Source organism: Pezoporus wallicus, unplaced genomic scaffold (genome assembly GCF_028554395.1).
Source record: "Pezoporus wallicus isolate ANWC-B61680 ecotype Strahan unplaced genomic scaffold, APGP_CSIRO_Pwel_v1 contig_2025, whole genome shotgun sequence".
Lineage (NCBI taxonomy): Eukaryota > Metazoa > Chordata > Aves > Psittaciformes > Psittacidae > Pezoporus > Pezoporus wallicus.
Window position 1 is genome coordinate 3136406 of NW_026640253.1, and position 20410 is coordinate 3156815.

At 37.7% G+C, this 20410-nt stretch overlaps 1 protein-coding gene across 1 annotated transcript in view; it reads right to left on the reverse strand.

Annotated features, from left to right (window-relative positions):
* Positions 1-691: 691 nt before the first annotated feature.
* Positions 692-20410, reverse strand: part of TRIM66 (tripartite motif containing 66) — a gene marked incomplete at its 5' end in the record, with an annotated part of 51821 nt that continues 32102 nt past the window's right edge. Inside the window, 9 exons of the mRNA XM_057418218.1 lie at positions 692-1598; positions 2206-2358; positions 3565-3639; positions 5153-5276; positions 6824-7131; positions 7889-8063; positions 8775-8835; positions 12040-12268; positions 12487-12759. Coding sequence (XP_057274201.1) covers positions 1329-1598; positions 2206-2358; positions 3565-3639; positions 5153-5276; positions 6824-7131; positions 7889-8063; positions 8775-8835; positions 12040-12268; positions 12487-12759 — 1668 coding nt within the window. The remainder of the gene's footprint in view (positions 1599-2205; positions 2359-3564; positions 3640-5152; positions 5277-6823; positions 7132-7888; positions 8064-8774; positions 8836-12039; positions 12269-12486; positions 12760-20410) is intronic.

Genomic DNA, 20410 nt, shown 5'->3' on the forward strand with positions numbered 1-20410 from the left:
ATTACATGCCACCCTTTCTTCAAATGAGCTCTAAAATTGCTCTTCCGGCCCTTGGTGGTGTTCTGGGAATACATTGTGGAATTTAGGGAAAAAAAAGCCAAAACCAAACCAAAAACAAAACCAAACAACTTAGACATATAAGCGTTATCATCATCTTCTAGCACTGCTGGTAATCGCAATTACAAGAAATAAGCAAAGAGAAAATCAGGAATATATGACATTAGTTTATAGGCACTTCTATAACCATGTAATGTGCTTCATAGTGAATTTACTGCATTCCAGTATCTGCTTTAAAGAAAACCAGCTGGCTTGGGTTATATAAAAATGCTACCTTTGAGACCCAAGAAATCCCACACTGCTTTACTGAGCATGAATTAGATACTGGAAGAATAATTGCTTGCAAACAGAGAATCTGGTATGTGCTCAGAAACAGTTCACACAAAGCCCTAGTATTAGACTTGTTATTTTGTGATTTAATGAAAACGCTCTGCTTCGAAAGAAATAGCTAATCATATAATTACCTTAGACTGTATGCCATAGGCCTTGAGCAGTCAAGCTCCCAGAAAAATCATTGAGTAAGACAATATACTGTTTTTATGACTATACATTGTATTTATCACAAAACATGGCCAATATTCACACTGAGATTGCAAAATTATTACATGGTTACCCGTGCTCTATAAAGCAGATCACAAAACTGTTCTGCAGTATTAGATCTTATTAGCATGTTACTTTTATTATTAATCATCATTACCTATCACCAAAATATTAGTACTTCAGTGTAAACACTGCAAAACATATACATGATTTAACAGATTAAATATTGACAAACTGTAACACTTTGGATCTGTTATCTATTCACAAAATCTAGAAATAAGGCATATGGTCAGCAGATTAGGAGAGTTTAAATAAACAGCCCAAATGCTTTGCTTTCCTCCCACACACCTTAACTCTGTCAGTTATGCTGCTGGATTCCTCATAGCAAATCTCGTATCTTGAGGAGGTCATACCTGAGGAAGGCTTTTATAGCTGGCTGAAACATCATTCTTTTACTTTTTTTCACTTTCCTATGTACAAAGGAAACAAACAGTGAATAGCTAGAGGGCTTAGTCTTTTTAAAAATCTTGACAGGGTTTTCTGCTAGGAATACAACTGTGTGGCCTGAGAGACTTCATTTTTTCATGCTCACACATTTATACACAACTGACACTTTATTTCACTCAGAGGATCTTGACATAAAATTGTAGAACTGATCGCGTCTGTGATAGAACCTTGACAGTTCTCCACACAGCCCTGTCAAAACTTCCTATCAGTAGCTGTAAACAGAATTAGCAGGGTGGCCACTTAGCAACCAAATGCTTCTGCTTTTGCAATCTTACAGCATGGCGCCGTCTCCTTTTAGGCTGAATGTACTCCTGTCCATATGATGGCCACTGAAAATCTTGGGGAGGCATTTTGCTATTCTGGCTCTCCACCTCTTCAGAATCAGAGTCTTCTTGTTGCACTGAAGGAAAATGTCTATCTGGATAAACCTCCTTTAGTTTGCCCTCAAAGAATACATTTAGGCGTCGTCCAGCCTCAGCAACCTCTGAATCTGGCTGCAAGAGAACGAATAACCATTCAGTGTTACCACATACAGAAATCATCAAGGATCAACACCAAATAACTAACCTACTGTAATGTCTTGCCTTTGTTGTGTCTGCTACATCTCCATTAGCCTCCTGTGCGCTTTCTATAGCCCATTAGTCCCACTGCGTTTACAATGTAAGCAAAAACTAGATGCTGCTATTAAGGAACACATTTCTGCTCCTCTAAGAAGAAAAGAGATGTGCAGTGAACTAGAAAAAATAGCAGTCATCATTGCATAGAAATTTCTGTGCATCTGAATTTTCCCTAGCTATTTTCCTGCTGTGGCTGGCTTTTCACAGTAAATGCAGCATCATTCCAGATAGTTGTTTGCTAAGATGTCCCTCTCTAATTTTAGATCCATATGTATCTCAGGTTCTCAGGTCCATATGTATCTCCACTTCTATCATTAAAAACAAAGAGTTAGATCATTTCCAAAGAATAAAACTGATTAATACTTCTGTTTATCCTAAGCCCATATTTGATGTCAATGGAACCAATAATTACAACACCATGACAGCTTGAAAGAGCAACCCTCTGGTTTATGTGCCCCCCCCACCATGCATGTTAGAAACCTACATAATTGAACTTTGCACAGTTCCAAAACATGAGACGCACGTCAGTCACAAGTTCCTCAGGTGCAGAATAGTGGGACTTGTCCTTTTTTTGCAGCTTGTTTCGTATGACTGACAAATCCATTGGCCTTTTTATGATCTGGTAATAATGCCGAGCCTGCAATGGGAATAAAACACAGTTATGTGACCTTTTTAATTAAAACATTTCCACTCCAGTCACTCCTATACACGTTTGGATGAAGTCACTGCAGAGGATTCCTTCCATCAAGGAAGAGAGCTCTAGTTTTTTGGTGCCTGTACTTGCACATCATCTTCCTGGGTGCTTTTTGTTTTGATTAAAAATATATTTGCTTGCAAGATTGCTCTTGAATATAGCACACTTCAGTGACTACTCTATTTAACTATTCTATGATTCTATGAATATAGCACACTTCAGTGACTACCCTACTTGCATTTTCTAAAGTTTACCCCCAGATAAAAATGTATAAATTTAACCATAGTCAATAATAAATGTATCATTGACAATTAGCTAACATTTCCCCTAAGCAGTTATAAAAATAATGTGTTGAGATACTGGCAGCTGATACGGTGGGAAGTAGTATGCCAAGAGTGATTAAAAATATGCTACTACACACTCTTTTTAAAGTTCAATGATAGTCTTCTTCAATGGGCACTAGCTACCAGGATATCCCACTCCTTAAATATTTCTGTGTTAAAACCTACTTTTTAGGTAAAGTGTTCCATAATTTCATTGCAAGCTATATTAGGTGGAATGGTTTTTATGTTGTTATTTGGGCTTTTCCTTCACATAAACCTTTTTTCCCCCTCTCATTTTCCTCCTTCAACTTGTTTCACATTGTGCTCTATTATTACAATAGTATGAATCTACACTTTCCTTAAAATAGCCAGTTAATATTGTAAATGTTGAGTACATGGATGAAACAGCAGTCTTCCCCTGAATACAATCACATTACCAACTTTGTGCAAAGTACCAGAAAAAAGAGAGTCCAGATTTATTTCTAAAGCAGACCTTTCTTACGACAGTGCAACATTCTCCATGTGTGCAGCAAGTCAACTTCCTTAATCAAAGAGGAAGCCCTCATATACCTTTAGTATATATGATACCTACCAGCATCTTAAATTGGCACACAAACGGCCTGAGAACACTGGCCAGCATTTACTTGCCTCTGACCTGGCATCTTCAAAGCACTTGCAAGAGAGAAACACCTACCCTTCCCTAGGAATCAATACTGTTCAGAAAAAAAAGTTAATTAATATCTTTCAAGAAGACAAAGGAGAATCTTGAGAGGTGTGCCAGAACATCTTTTGGATTCCTTCTGACCCATCTTTGTGCGGTACTTACCAGGGGGCTGACAGGTTCATGGAATGGGAGGCTCATACTACTGCAGAACAGAGAAAGCACCAGCTTTTCACACTTCTGTAAAAGCCAAATTTGAAATGCTTTTTAATTCAAATCAAGCGAGTTTCATTCTTGCCCTTAGTTAATCAATCATTATAACAAGAAGGGGAGTTTTTCTGCCATCTGTACATTTCTGATGCAAAATGGCACACTTCATTCTGACCTGCAGGACATTTTGTCTCATGGCATTTTTATGGTTTTTAAAGTGAGGATAGTCAAGAAATGCCAGAAATTAAATATGTAAAATTTTTTTTTTGCATGTAAATATCCTAGAAACTCTTGGGAATTCAGCGCTATCGCTATTTCCTTCCTGCACTCCAGAGCTGTCCCTTGGCTCTTGACTAGAAGAACAGCAGCAACAGTGTGGGAACAGTTACATAGAAAATGTTTCACACTGTTCATATCCATTTATACAAATGGATATTAAATTATGTAGTTGGTAGTAATATATGAAAACAGTTCCATTTAACCATTGTTAGCTTGTAAAATACTTACACTTAATTCTTTCCACTAATGAAAAAAAAAAACAAAAAAAACCAAAAAAAGGAGGCACTGCCAATACATAAGCCATGCCTGCTCACAAGCAATGCAATTTCTAATCTACTCCATTTTCTAAATAGAACCTCACTAATCAAGATCCAAATCCCAACTATTCCTGGCCAGTTGTACCCAATCCAATAGAAATAGGGAACACAACAATGTCAAGAATTTATGTCCAGCTCTTTTTGGACAGAGTAGCTTAGATCTGGAAACAGCATGGATGAATTTGAGTAGTGCTGTGGCTGTGCTCATAGGCCTTTCCAAGGAGCCCAAGTGCTCTAAGAACCACTGCTGCTGTATTTACGTATGGTGTTCAGACTAGACCAGTGCCTTATTCTAAGCTTCATTTGTGCTCAACATCTGCTTCCCTCTCCAGCTGTCAACAGCATACACAGGACCTTTGTTTGGAACTTGTGGCTTCCAAGAACAAAGTTGACTTTAAGAAAGGCAATTTTTCATGGGAGGTTCTGTAGAGGAAACTGGTAATAGGGATGTAAAGAGATGAGTTTTTATATAGACTGAGTTACCAAGGCCTAAATGTCATCTTCAAGGGGATTAATGGTACTTATGAAGACCATATGAAGATTTCAATCCAACTGGAAGTCAAAAAGTGTCTACATCACAAAATGTCATTGCAACTGGCCTAAGCAGATGTCTGAGAAGATGCAGTGGCAGAAAGCCAAGCAAAGGTGACTCAAGGAAGCTTGCTCTGCTTCTGGGTGTGACTTCCCTGTTCAAAGGAGAAAGGAATTCCAGATCTGCTTGCTTCATCTTTCTGTAACATGTCATTCATTTTAAAATTGAACAACAATGTCTAGGTAGAAGAGAGTGATATAGCTGAATACTAACAATGCGACTGTTGTATTTACTACCCTCTGAAACATTCAAGTAGCAACCAAGTCAAAACAGTCATCTTTGCAATGAAGAGGCAAAGCCTCCTGCTGAGATGCTATGTCCTTTTCTAAATACTACAATATATAGTTATTCCCACCTTCTGGTCATAGCCATCAAGGCCATATTGTGTATTATTGCTGTGGCTGTAGCGAGTGTTTTCACAGTCATATTCTACCTCCGGCTTCATTGGATTACGGCAAAGCGTGCACACCCATTCTCCCCTGCAAAACAAGGAAACAAAAACTTCTGTCAAATTTTGTCAGCAACCTTCTCAAAAACAAACCTCAGGAATCACAGTTTTTGCAAACAAGTCTCATCCTTAACTAGCATTACAATAGCAGGCAATCTGAAACCTATTGTACCAGATGTTCATCAAGAGATTTGAATCTGTTTAGAAGTGTAAAAATTTCAGATTCTACTCATTGCACTTTTTCTGACAAAAAGACAAAATGGTGTTTGAAATCATGTACCAGCAGTGTGCACAGCTGCATTGATTCAAGTTCTGGGTTTTTTGAAAAATATAAAGAAAAAATAGCCAACAGTTGGTTCATCAAACAAAATCAGATACATATGAAAAATTATATATTTATTATATATATTTATCAATTGATATTGATAACTATAATGATATATTGATATCAATATAATGTATATTGATATTATAATTAACATATTTATCTAAGAAATCAACATTATCAGAAAAGGTCATAATGAGTGATAGTACACAGGTTCCCAAACAAAACAAGAGTAAGTATCCATGAGCATAAGTGTCCTTCCTAGAAGATCCATTTTCAGAAACCTCTTGAAGGTTTCTGAACTTCATGAATGCAGCAATGCAATTTCTGCAGTATTAGGGCCTGAATAGCTGCAGGTGAAGGTATATTAAAGAACTATGAATACAGAACTTTAGTTAAGGGGGTTAATCTACTTCATTGGAATTTAGCTTTGTCTAGGAAGTTTATTTTAAAAGAAAAACTTGGTTTTCATATTGTTTTGAAACTAGTGTTTTAGTAATGACTTAGCTGTTAGAGAAAAGAGATGGAAATTCCTGCTTTTTTAATAGAAAGAAAAAACAGGCTCTCCAAACTGATCTTTTACAACATATTTTTCTCAGGTTAGGCTTGGCACGAATGAAGTAGTCTTTGGTCCCACCTGGTAACAATTTCTAACAGAATTCAGAATTATACACCACCAGTAACACAAATTATTCAGCCTCATTTTTACAGTTTGGTATGTGGACATGTACCTAATTCTACCTCTATGCTGCATACAATTCATCTGTGATAAGTTGCCAGGGAATGTATGTCTTAGGGAAACCAATGCCCTAAGCATTTTTCCACAAAATTCCAAATAACCCTAAATTTCCCATAAAACTGGTTAGGAAACCAAATATGAACTCACTGATGGCTCTTTCCTTGCACTAGTCACTGTTCTTGCAGAGAAGAGATGAAGTCTACACCACAGACTTTACACATGCATTAGGTTTTTATTTTTCTCCAAAAAGTTGTGAGAATGTTTTAAAGCTCAGGTCTGCCATCTCTTTTGTTGTAATGGCCAGCAAACTGCAGAAAGGGCATACATGGCTGGAAACACTTCTTGTTAGTAATTCGTCTAGTTCTTAGTAAGATAATTCTTTCCTTTGCAAGAAAGGCAAGAAAGAGATGCAGTCCTTGCCGTTGTGTAAAGGTGACACATATATCCCTGAGGATATATTCTGCTCCAAGGCAGTGAGCAGAAGCTGAGCATATTAGCATAATGTCATACATACACTGGAAAGCTGAGCAGGGCTGGAACGTGGCAGGAGAGATGGAAGACCTTGGGGCAACGATCACAGCACAACAGCTCTCCTCCATTAAGACACACAGCACAGAAATCCTCATTTTCAATTGTATTGACTTCTTGAGTAATTGGAGATTTTTTTGTGGTGGAGACGCCATTGCTGAGCTTCTGGTCAACAGATGGAGTATCTACAGAAGGAGATTGTATCTGTCCTGCATCCTGGGGTATGAGAAATTTTCTGTCCTCTGAGTTCTCCTCTTTGGATTTCATTCCTTCAGGTGGACTATGTTTATTTATCTGGAAGGAAGAAAAATCTGGGATCACACAATCATAATTTTCATATATAAGCATTCAAAAACAGCAGTTATCTGCACAAAAAATGGTTTCTCTGCAGTGAACTCTACTGGAGAGGGCACTGGGGTTCAGCAGGCCCACACTCAGCTCCATGTCTGCCAGTGGCTTGCCATGTCACCTTGGTCAAGTCATTCTCTCCACATACCACAATGTAATAGCACTGAGAGAGCTGTACAGATTTTATACCACAGGTGATAGTAACAGGATACTTTACAGTCTTATTTGCAAATTTCAAAGTAAACAGCTCCAAAAAAATAAGAGTATAGTTTTTTGTTCCCACCAGAAATTCCCATTTCCTTCTTTGGAAAAAAATTCACACTCAAGATTCCAGTGAAGCAATAGAATACAAAGATTTTAAGAATCTACTATACTGTGATTTCTGGAATCTCAAATAAGCATTCAGGTCAGTTAAGCTATTTATCCTGTATTCATAACTAGGCAGTACAGCCAGGTTGTTTGCTAGAATATAAAAACACTACAGCTGTCCAATCCCAGGAACAGACTGCTCAGAAATGGAAGTATCAGGGAGCTACACAGCAAACTAAAAGCTGCATTCCTCATTACTTCAACCCATCACAGAAGTGTCTGATGGTAAAATGAATCAACATACTTAAGCGTATGATAACTTTGAGAACCTGTGGGTATAAGCCAGTGGGATAAAGGGGAGAAAGCAGGTAAAACCTCAAGGAAATTCCACTACCTTTATAGCCATACTTGAAGATTGGGTCCCACATTCAATTATCAGAAGGAAATTGCCCTCCTGCTCATTGTTCTTTGGCTGGAGCTTAAACACTGGGAGTTCCCCCACTTCTGATGTACATATTTTTAAACGTTCCAGTCGCACATAGGGGTTTTTCTGCTCCTTAAAAGAAGGTCTACAATCAAAACGATGCATGGTTAAATTCACTCATATTCCACAAAATCCTATTCCCTACTAATTTTCAACATTTTTAAGACACTGCTATGTTGCTTTTCCTTTGTAACTGTGATTCTGGCCAAATGCTGAAAATCTGGATGTTTTTTCACATGCCAGTTCTTTAAGAAATGTGAATGCAATTGCTTTAAATTAATCATATGTGTAAACATTACTAAGTTCTGTGTTAAAATTTTGCCCTGCTCTGTATATTTTTCTTTTAATTTCAGTTTTAGTCATGCTTGATACTTTTCAGTATGGCTGGCTTCAAGCAGCAACACAGCACATCATTAACTTTCCTTTAAAATATATTATTAAGTAGTAGCTGAAAACAGAATTTTATAAAGTCGTTGAAAACATGTTAATCCTGTTCCCATTATATTTTTTAGGTTTAATTTGGGCTAAACAGTTTCTAATTGTTCATGTGAGATAAGTTGGAAAGATTTATTTATTCTGGAAAATTAAACAGAATAAGAGAAATACATAAACTCACCACTTCTTTTAAATTGTCATTTTAAAGTTTAAGAGAATACTTTACAACATTCAGAATTTTTAACTATAAGGAATCTTGCATTCTTTTAAGTTCTCTGTTACCATGAAGTATGACAAATTTTCTAAATACACACATAAAATTTCATGGCCAGTGCTTTTGTACAAAAAAAGACTCTGTTACCTGACATTCTGACTGCTTTTCATACCCATTTCAAAATGTTCCTTTTCACAGTTATTGGAATCTGGAACAGAAGATAAGAAAATGAGTAACATATTTATAATAACAGAGTCAGATTAGGGTAGAAAGTACTTCAATATTCATGTATTTTTGTCTGGTGTTTAATATGATATCATAAGTGAATTATGGAATCATTTCATCTGTATGAATAGAAAATATGTATGCTATTTTCTATTCTGGGATATAGTATTTGACTTTCTCTTTGCTTTTAAACACAGCTTCTATACTGAATACAAGGAGTCTTTCCAAAATATTTTCTCAAAATGGTTACATCCTCAGGGAATAATATATGTACACAGCCATGCCACATTCATACATATGGAACAAGATAAGTAATCCTCTTTTCTCTACAGCCTTCTCTTGAGAAAAACAGACCTACTGAGGTCTGAACTCCCGAGTTTCAAGAAGTCTCTGCAGTCTCTTGTTCCATGTTAACAAGGTTCTGGATAATTCTAGTTATTTGAAAACAGAAAGGAAGTTGTGTCTCCCATCTGGCACTGAGGAACCAAAATTACTCTGTATAATTCCTTTCTATCCTCCACCATATACATAACATATAAACATACAAACTGAAAAATATCTGTTATATAATCATGCAAGTAACTGTAGCTCTTGACTGATACTAGACACAAGAATAACAAAACAGCTTTGGAAAGATGGGATGGATAAGAGAAGAAGGCCCCAGTGGATGCCCTCATAAATACCAGTCCACTGACAAATCTCATAGTAACTCTTTCTTTTGCTAGGAATTAGTTTGGCTAGACTATACTAAAAAGAAAACAAACCAAATATCACGACTATCTGGAAACAAGTGAGTGCCAGGAAAATGTGCCTTTTAAAGAAAACCTAGCTTGGGTCAAAGGTACCTAATCCATGGCTTGAAAAAAATGCACCTCTAAGATACTCTGCTGTTATCAGCCACAAGAAACACAATAGAACCAACACTGACAAGGAAAGGTGCATTTAACATCACTTGCTAAGTGTTATTCACTTATGATTGTTGTGCAGGGGAAGGGTGGTAGCCATGGTTCTGGCAGGAATTACTAAAGGGTGAGTGCACGCTGAGCTGAGGGGCTGCTCTCATTACACACTATCAACCCAGAGAATGTCCCGGTAGTGCTGGGCTCCTAATATTAATCAACATTTCCATTGCAACTCGGCTCATGAAAAACAGTACCTATAAAATTTGTGCAAAACACCAAACTAGAGGGGTTGCAAACACTGTGGAGAATGCTTATGATTAAAAAAAATTATCTTAAAGTATCAGAGAAAAAGAATCTTCTAAATCAGTAAGACTTAATCTCTTGATTAAGTACCTAAGTATTAGGCTTATGAAGGATCACATGAAGTAATCACACAGGAAAGTAACTAATTAGGGAATAGGTCTGTAGAAGGAACTGAGTCAGCATGGACTGTTCACTACATGTGAGTTGACCACATAATGCTGCTGCTGCTGCACAAAAGTCAGATGCCATTCTGCAGCATATTGCCAGCAGTGAGGAATGTAAAACACAATGAGCTGATACCCTGGCTCTGCATGGCATCCCAGAGGCCTCATCTGTAGCACTGTGATTGCCTGTGGGCAGCACTCCTTAATTGCAGGGAGCCCAAAATAGTGCAATAGGAATGAGATGGTTTTAAAAAAATCACAGCTCTAACCTATGAGGAGAGACTGAAGCTATCAGATTTGTTTAGTCTAGGAAAGAGGAGGGGAGGAGAGGGTGTTTACACAAACCATGATTAGAAAAAAAGTGGCTGTAAGAGGGAAAATTATGAAATGTACAATTTTTACCACATCTCTTGGGGCTGAGAAAAGAAGCGTTTTGTTGTAAATTAAACTTAAATGCTTAGATTTTATATTAGAAAATAATGAGTCACTGGAGGTATATACCAGAAGCATATCGGAAGGTATTTGGCAGCACAGCACCGCTGAAGCCAGTAAGTTCTACAGAGAGGCACCAGGAAAGATAACATTGCATTTGTAACAGTTATCTCTCTCCCTGGTGCACACCACATATGGTCACTCAATTTCTTCAGATCTTCCCTCAATGCACACCTTTAAACAGCAAGAGCAGGATGGGAATTGCTCGCTCCTGATCCTTCCTTGTGAAAAGGGAGCAGCACTGAATTCAACACTCAAGTGTTTTCATCCTCTTGCACAACAGGACCGGTGCTTTACACATTGAAGATTTGGAGCATATGTTATAGTGAAATTCTGTACGTTGCAGCTGCTTTCCTTGCGTAGCGTCACAAGACCCAAACCAAATACTACAAAGCTGCTCCTCTCAGAGACACTTAAGCCTGACTGAGGCACAGATTTTTAGGGGTGCGCCCAATTCTTACAACTCACACAAATGATTGTGGCATAATTGTCACAATCTGGCATAGTACATGTAAGAGAAGACAAATACATTTCCTTGGCTCACTGAGCTAGGCCTCCTTTGTACTAATTAGTATAAGTAAAAAAATGGCACAGAGAAAGAAATATTAATTCATCTTTTAGAGAGAAAGGCAGCCAAATATTGGCATAAGTCACAGGATAACAGCTTGATCCTTCAATCCCCTGCTTGCATGAATAGTCCCATTGACTTTTCGAGTTTGCAGGAGGGAGGCTTTCCAGTGTAGCACAAGGATGCTGGCAATTTGCCCATGAAAAGAGTTAAGTAAGGTCTAATCCTCCATTAAGGCTGAAGAAACAGGCCTTGGTTGAAGGGAATGTTCCACTGTAGACAGAGCAAAGCAAAAGCACATACTGTGCAATATATCAATCTAACAGAAATTTACTATGTTATTGATGTGAAGGACTTAGCAGAAAGCACATTACATTTCAGAAGTTTGTTTTTTTTTAATTGAATTTAGACTCTTCACACCAGTTCTTCAGTATTCATAACTGCAGGGCTCATCAACAGGAGTGCTTCTACGAGAACTAATACTCCAGATACTTCATACAGACAGACTAGTTTCTGGTTCATAGGTGAAGGACATTACGAATTCAGGAAATATAATTTCCTTGGTTTTCCTCCACAGATGAGATCAATCATGCTTTTCCATTGGATTAAGTACTCTGGTAATATTTGAAGCTTGTTGGAAAAACATATTTATGTGTAAGTACACTAATAAGCATGCTGCTTTGCAATGCTTGCAATGCACAGTGTTAAGAAAGAAAGAAAGACCAAAACCCCAAATGAAATAATGAAAAGCCCGATACCTTCTTTGCTTATAAGTTCTCTCTTTCTGGCATTCATGGGCAGGAAAGAAGTGTTACTGTGCTGTTCAGAAGGAGAAGTGCAATGTTGACATTTTTTGATCGAAAGATTGATAGGTTCTTCCAGCACTTTTTGTGTAGAAAGAGTTAATTCATTAACTACATCTTGCCCAGCAGCATCCAAGTTGTTTTCTAGCGGATGATCTACAATATTGAAGTCTTCATTTTCCAGCTTCACCAAAAAAAAAAAAAAAAAAAAAAAATCACATTTTATTGTCAGTTTTCTTTCTTTCCATCTTAAAAAAAAATAAATAATTTTGTAACTAGTTTTCAAATACCACAAAAGGAAAACTTTACTTACGGAAATAGCTGCCTTTGACTGACTACAAAAACATGTGCTATCAATGAAAGTGGACTCCCTTTCAGTAGAGGAGTTCAAGAGATTCCTACCTTGCACTTAGTGCTGCCCTGGAGTGCATCACCTGGTGCATGGCCAGCGGCAGCCCCAGGGCTCAGGTCACTTGGAGCTCTGCCCAAAACCAAGGTGTAACTGGGCACTGACTCTGGTGGAGTATCACAATCACAAAGGGCTCTTGGGGATGTGCAAAGAGTTTCAGCAGCTGCAGCTTGCATATGTGGATCAGCTGAGCTAGGTAACCTCACTGAAGGTAGTTCCATTTCTAAACCGCTGGAAAAGCCCACAACGCTTAAGGATGCCAAATGCTGGGAAAAGTAAAAAGAAAAAAACAAACAATATGTTAATAAGCTTTTCAGCAGCAAAATGTTACTGTTCTTTCTATAATGGATGACATAATCCATTTCAGCTATAGGTAATGAAGCAGCTGTATCATGTGTCTATTGTAATCTTACAAAATTTCCAAAAGCTTTAGAGTTTCCACTACTAAAACTGACAATTGGAAAAGGAGACACCTGGGTTACTTTTCTGTGATATACAAAAAAGTCTTCCTTTGATCAGTCCAAAGGATCCTGATTTTTAACTTCCTACAACGAACGGGAAAAGTAGGCTTGTAGAACACGGTACTAAATCAATTCTTGATATATACCCTACTAACTACCCTTAAGTTGTTCCAGAACAAATAAGATTTAGATCAGACTTTTTATCACTTTATTCAAAAATCATCAGATTATTTTATTCAGAAGGAAGATTCAGAAGAAAAAAGATTCAGGTCTGACACAGATGAAACACTTGTTACAATTAATAATGGTGAAAAGTTTATGCTAGTTAGTGAGTCTGTTCCATTAAAACCTATGCCACTTACGCTTTAAATATCATAGCATAAATCCAGAAACAACCTACATGTGCTAATGAGGAAAGGATGTAACATGTCTAGTTTCCAAAGAAAAGGAATTTTTACCACAGTCTCTGAAATAGTTTCAGTAACATGCATTTTCTACTGTCATGATTTGCCACTGTCAAAACCACAGAAATGCTGCTATGCAAAACAAAACAAATCCACCCATATAGGTGACTTCCTTAAGCTGCCTTACATCCAGGAACGTGTGTCTGTGCTGAAATCAGTTCTCTCCTAGTGTGCATATGAAGCAAATAGAAGTAGTCTTAAGAAGTATGGATATTTGTGTCATTTGAAAACATACTTTTCCATTTATTTCATCATAGTTCATTGGTGTATCACGCTTGATAACTGACTGAATAAATCTTTTCCATTTGACTACAATACTGTAAGTAGCACTCATTGTAATATAAATCAAGATGAAAGAAATGTGTTGATTGTGTCTGAATTAGAGTTTAATTTCTTTGTTGTACTTTCTTTTCTGCTAGGGACCTGTGACTTAGAAGTGAATCTGAGACAGGACCCATTTCCTAGATTTAATTAGTATTTCTCAACTGTTACTCCATTTTTGATTTTGATACCTTTGTCCATCTTAATCAAACAGTGGTAAAGACAGTAGCTTAGATTGAGCTGTCAGTTCTGCCTGTGTCAATCTTACATAATGCCAAAGAAGTCAGTGTTGAATTCCTCTGCTTCCAGTGCCTATCACCAATGCACTAAGAGAACTCTCTGCCCACAGACATTAATTTTCACCTATGGATGTTATTTAATTTCCCTTTCCTCAGTTTGCAATACACATGACGGTAGGAGTTTTGCCAAAACAGTGAGCACTTACATTCAATGAGACAAAATAGCCTCCATTTGAGACAGAAAGAGGTCAGCTCTTCTACAGTGCTAGGGAATGTTTGTGCCATCTTCCATACAGTGCTCTAGTAAGTCTGTTCTAAACAGTCCTTTCATTTAGAAGGCACCCAGAGAGTGCTGAGTCTCTGCAGCCAGGGCATTGGCCATTTTCCTCCTATTGAGTCAAATCAATGTCCCTAAATCTAAGCTGCCTGAGCTATAATAACTTCTTGGAAGGAGCTGGAACTAGTCAGCCATGCGCTTTCTACCTTACATTTAAGCTGAAAACTAGAACACAGTAAATGAGTAAACGCATTGGTGGAGGCACAGCTTTCTGTATGCTCTGTCTGATAGAGCATTCCTATGAGTGTTCATGTTTCAAACCAATTTTTAGGTCAGAAAGGAATCCAGCTTTCATGGTCATACATCCTAAGAAGTCCACAAAGATCAAAAATGTTCATTTGCTGTTATAATGTTCTTGTGACAGGTTCCTGCACATGCAGTGACAAGTGTCATCTATCAAGAACATATTTTCCTTCCCATACCATCACTCTTTTTATCACAAGCCTTTTTCAGATGACAAAATAAACATGAGAATTGTTCTTATATACAGAAAACAAGTAGAATTAATGCCTGAACAGATGGACATGATCAGCTTTGCCTTTCCCCCTTATTTCAAACCCCATTGTGAGTATTAATCAAGTCCCTGTGAGGTAGTTAAATATTTACTCTAGCCAGATTCTCAAAACCACAAAGCATCCACAAATTCCTGAGTTAACAGGAACTACCTAATGCTCCATTGGAAATGGGCATGCTGAGGCACACACGTGGTAGGTACACCACCCAAAGCTGCATAGAAAGTTAACTGAAGACCTTGTGGCTATTCACGTCTTCTAACCACACACATATTCCTTTACTTGTGTCACAAGAGTGTGCCACCATCTATTACATATTGAGACCTGACCCTGTGAAGACCCATCAGTGTGTAACTGTATACACTGCAGTCAAAATGTTAGCCCAAATAAGACAATGGTAGGCTTACTCCTGGCTTTAGTGAGACAAGTTTACTTACTGGGAGTAGTCACTGGGACAACTCTTACTGCAGAAAAAAAGTAGACACACACACACATAAAACTTTGTAGTAACAAAATTTTTTTTAAAGGTGAAATTCAACAGCATTACATGGCTATATCTTTTTAGTCTTCTAGATAGCATCAGTTTCTTCAGAGATCTTTTTAGATTATATAAGCCAATATAAAACCTTATGCTTGTTAAAAGGAAAAAAAGAATAATGAGGCCATCAAACTGCCATCTGTCTTTCCCTTGGGGCAAAAGTTAATTTTGTGGTTATTTTAATGATGAAGCAATATTATGATCTTTCAGTGCAAAATATTAAAACTCACAGTTAAGGACAGACACATTCCATTCTGATCCATGGAGCTGCTGTCGAGTGTGAAGTGAACAATGCACTGGGAACAAGGCTCATTAATAGCCTATTAATTCACTCCCTAAAATAATAATTTCTTTTGCCATTAGCAAAAATTCCTCTTTTCCCTTGAGAGTTCAGCTAGTTTTTGCAAATGGGATGCCTTTAAAGACTTTATCTCTGTTTTATAAAAGCTCTATTGTTTTTACATTGACCATTTGAAAACAACAGGCATTAATTATACTCTTGGGTAGAGGGTGGCTTCAGCTGTAGGTTAATTTGGAAAGTTTTGACATTTTAATGTACAACCTGGCACATTGAACTACATCTGTGTCATTATAAATGGAATTCTCATTGTCTCATAATTAATTTTGGTCTGATGATCCTTATATTATAATGGCAGCAGCATCACCACCCCAAAATGCCTTCTACCACAAATTTCATAGCTATGGTAGGGAAAGGTAAGAAGAAAGAACATGCAAAGTGCCTTCAGAGAACAAAAAATAAACATATTGTTCAAATATTTCTTTGATCACTGTTGCATTTAAAATGTCCAGTGTAAACATGCAGCACTAATACAGAAGAATTCTGAGAAGCAAATACTTACCTTGAAACACTGGAATTAGGATTTGTTAGGGTTGTTTTGGCAAAGTCTCAAGGCTGTTGACATTAAGTGTCACACATAAAGAAAGCCAAAACTAGGAACCGCCAATTCTCTTTGCTATAAGAGAAATAACATGCTGCAAATGGTTGCAGAGTAATGAACGGCTGCTATTAAGTGGAGCAATCCCCCTGGCAGCTCATTATGCTAGGAGGTTAAACAAATGTACTACTCCAATCCAGCTGCTTAACTCACCGCACACAGCAGCACTGATAACACACAGTCTACACGTTTCCTATTCGTATTTCCCAATTTCGGAATAGGATTTCCTTTCAGGTTTTGTGAGAAAAAGAATCCAAATCTGCCTTAACATTCTGTCTGAATAAATTGGAGGTGACTTAAAGTGGAAGGAGGAAGAGATTGTATGGAGCAAGCAGCATCATGTTTTATTTATCCTTTTTTCCAGGTCAAAGGAAAAGGTTTTGTTAAATTTCCATTCTGAGAAATGCACCTAATTGCATTAAGCATGAGTGCATTTCTGCTTAATCAGCTCAATTCTTTAAAGTCAAAAAATACTCTGATACGTTAGGAATTGCAGGACACTAAATTCCAGGCTGTTATTATTTCTTTCACCTCTAATCCCCCTAAAATTAATAGTAGTTGGAAAAAAAAACCACATTGCAACAACAAACTTGCCTCAGTTCCAAGCTTGGACTCAAATTCCTAGGGATGGATATTAAATTATTCTTACTTTTGGTCACTAAGTACTCACAACATGCTCAGTGCAATAGTAAGAAAAGTAAAACCTGTGCTGTTACACCAAACCCCTCTTCCACAAATTTCACATGCTTTTAAAGATAAATAACTAATGACTTGCCACTAAGATGGAAGAGTTGTTATTAATAAAGTTTCAGACAAATGTGTTGGGGCAAAATACTCAAGAATGCCACCTACAGCAGACTAAGTCCAACTGCTCTGATAACCCTGTAGTAACAGCAGCACTGGCACATCAGAGCCTAGAATCCATCAAGTCCAGAAGATGCTAAGAGGCTGCAACATGCACTGTCACTGTGTTAGTCTTGCATGAAATGCCACCACTGCATATAATTGGAATAAACCAGAAGCCTCTCTCAGAGTGCTCTCAAGAGTGCTCCTTGGATGACATGAAATATTTTCTAGGATTTCCCTGTTACAAGTACTTTATGATGCTTAAGGCAAACAGAGCTTTTGAACTAAGAATCTGGGACTTACTGTGAATTGAAAAGAACAATATAAAAAATAGTGTTATACCACTATACAAAGTTTCCATGTGCTTAAACCTTGCTTACTATTTCTGGTCACCCTGTCACAAAAAGGATTTATCAACAACACGAAACATAGGTGAAACAGCTGAATATATAAAGGAGCAAAGTATAGAATGGACTCTAGTAAAACAAAACCAAAACCAAACCAACAAAAAAAAAAACAAACCACAAAACACGACAAAAAAACAAAACAAAACACACTAAAGACAAGCAACTAGAGAGATGAGTAATCACTTTTCAGCTTCAAAAAGAAATGTTTGAGAGGAAATTCAATATAAACCTACAGAATATGGATATTATGAAGGCAGTGAATACAGAATGATTATTCACTGGTTTTCCTAACAGAAGAACAAGAAGGCATCCTACTGAATTATCAGGCGATAGACTGAAACCTGTGAAACCAAACCTGTGTTTGACAGACACTGGACTTTTTGGATAGAGTCCAGAGAAAGGCCACAAAGATCATCATAGGGCTGGGACACCTCTCCTATGAAGACAGGCCAAGAAAGCTGGGCTTGTTCAGCCTGGAGAAGAGAAGGTTCTGGGGAGGCCTTAGAGCAGCCTTCCAGTACCTAAATGGGACCTACAAGAAATCTGGAGAGGGGCTTTTTGCAAGGGAATGTAGTGACAGGACAAGCTGAAAAAGGGTAGATTTAGAGTAGATATTAGGAAGAAATTCTTCATTATGAGGGTGGTGAGACACTAGAACAGGTTGCCCCAAGAAATTGCGGTGGCTCCATCCCTGGAAGTGTCCAAGGCCAGGCTGAATGGGGCTTTGAGCAACCTGATCCAGTGGAAGGTGTCGCTGCTATGGCTGTGGGATTGGAACTAGATGATGTTTAAGGTCCTTTCCAACAAAAAACATTCTGTGATTCTACTGTTCTGTGAATCTACTAACAACTGACAAGTGTCGCAGAAGAGAGAACCACGAGTGCCTAAGCCAGTTAGGTTTTTAGGATGAGTGGAGGTTGTACAGTGTTCCACTGCCCAGGACCTAACCCAGCAGCTGGACAAGACAAGGAACCCTCCCTCCACAAAGTAAAGGTCCTGCTCCTATCAAGAGAAAAGGGTTGCACTTACAGAGTCAGAGGAGAGATGTCCATCTGGCCCTACAACACCAATGTCTGTTCCAGCAGTAGCTGAGACTCAAGCTACAGATTTGTGCTATAGATGTACAGTAATTATGACATTTCTTCAAATGCTAGGTACAGCCTTTAGACCTCTTGCTCATCACAGCCACAAATGACAATTAGGTACATGTAAACAAAACAGGAATTGTATGCCCATTTTTACTCCTGAAAACACAATTAGACCAAAAATATCTTATTATTGTCGTGTTTGCTCCAGAAGAGATGACCTCTCCAGTCCTGTGCACAGATTAATAACTCAATATCATACTATGTAAAAGCAACAGGAATACCATACCATTGCAGAAGGTTAGCAACCATTCCTATGAAATTGTTGATCTAATTGAGAACTCAGTCCTTCACACTGCAACTCAGCAATTCAATAGCTTGAATAAAATTTGTTTCCTAGAGCTTGCCAAGATTCCCCAGAGAAAAAGTTCAGGTATCACAAAAATTTTTCTCAACTTTGTCATCTGTCTTGCTGGCATTCTTACTGGAGAGGTTGGGTATTTGACAGGCATGGAAGCAGAACAACTTCACAATCCAAAACAGAAGTCCTGGCTGTATGAGTGAAGTATACTGACATTGGAGTGTGAAGAGAAAATTATAACCATTTTGCACAGATAAAAATCTTCCATTTCTATTCCCCTATTCTTAAAAGTTGCTAATTAAGCCCAAAGTTAAGCTAAGTGCAGTACTCAAAAAATCAATGGTCTAAGTACAGAAACATTTATTCTGCACAAAATATTTGATTCACAGAGAAAGAATATTTAAAGGAAAACACAGGAAGACAGAAAGACTGATAAAATGTCACCACTGATGTTCAAATACAGTGAAACAAGCCTAGCCCACACATAACTGAAATTACATGTTTTAGAGACTAGACTATACACATGCATACTGAGCAGGTGGGCACAGAGAGCAATTACTCCAGCCTTTAAGATAGCAGTAATCTTGATGTCAGTGCTTCTGACCAAGCATTCCTTGAACTCAAAAGCACTCATATGGCATACAAGTGCCTCACACCATGGAGTAATGGCGGTATTAGCAGTTCTCTGGGATGATCTGAATAATGTACTTGTGGTTTCCCCATTTATGATTAATGTTGTGATCCCAAACTATTAATAGCATCTGCTCCACATTGTTTCACACATAAGTATGATCCTATATGTAGACAATTCATCTAGTTATCAGTCAATGGTATCACATGCATGCCATAAACATGTTTTAAAATTAATGCACAGATGTTTAATTACATAAGCAAACAAGCCTTGCTCCCTCCAAAATAAAGGATACCACTGGGTTAATGGAAGCTTTTATTTTTTGACAGATCTTGGTAAACATATCACTAAACAGTTAATTCTAAGTTTTGCTATGTCCTGGTTCACACTGCTTTCTCTTTAATGAAAGAATCTCAGCAGCCAGAGAATTACTCCACTAGGAACGCTGCACACAATAGAGGCTTCAGAGTTCAGCAGAACTGCAATACAAGGCCAAGAAGTCCAGTACCAAATATTCTCCAAAGGCAGAATACAGTTCTTCTTCAGGTAGCAAAAGGTTTCTGTAGTTATTTTTTCAATGATATTTTCCAAGTGCATTCATGTTTTCCATGAACTCCAAGAATGTGAGAGAGATGAAATGTTCTGAATTTGGGCCATTGGAAAGTTAAATATACAAACACCTATACAGAATTTTTTGTCTGGAGATAAGCATGAAGACATTTAGTCAGGTGAAACATAGATAAGAATGCATAGACACAT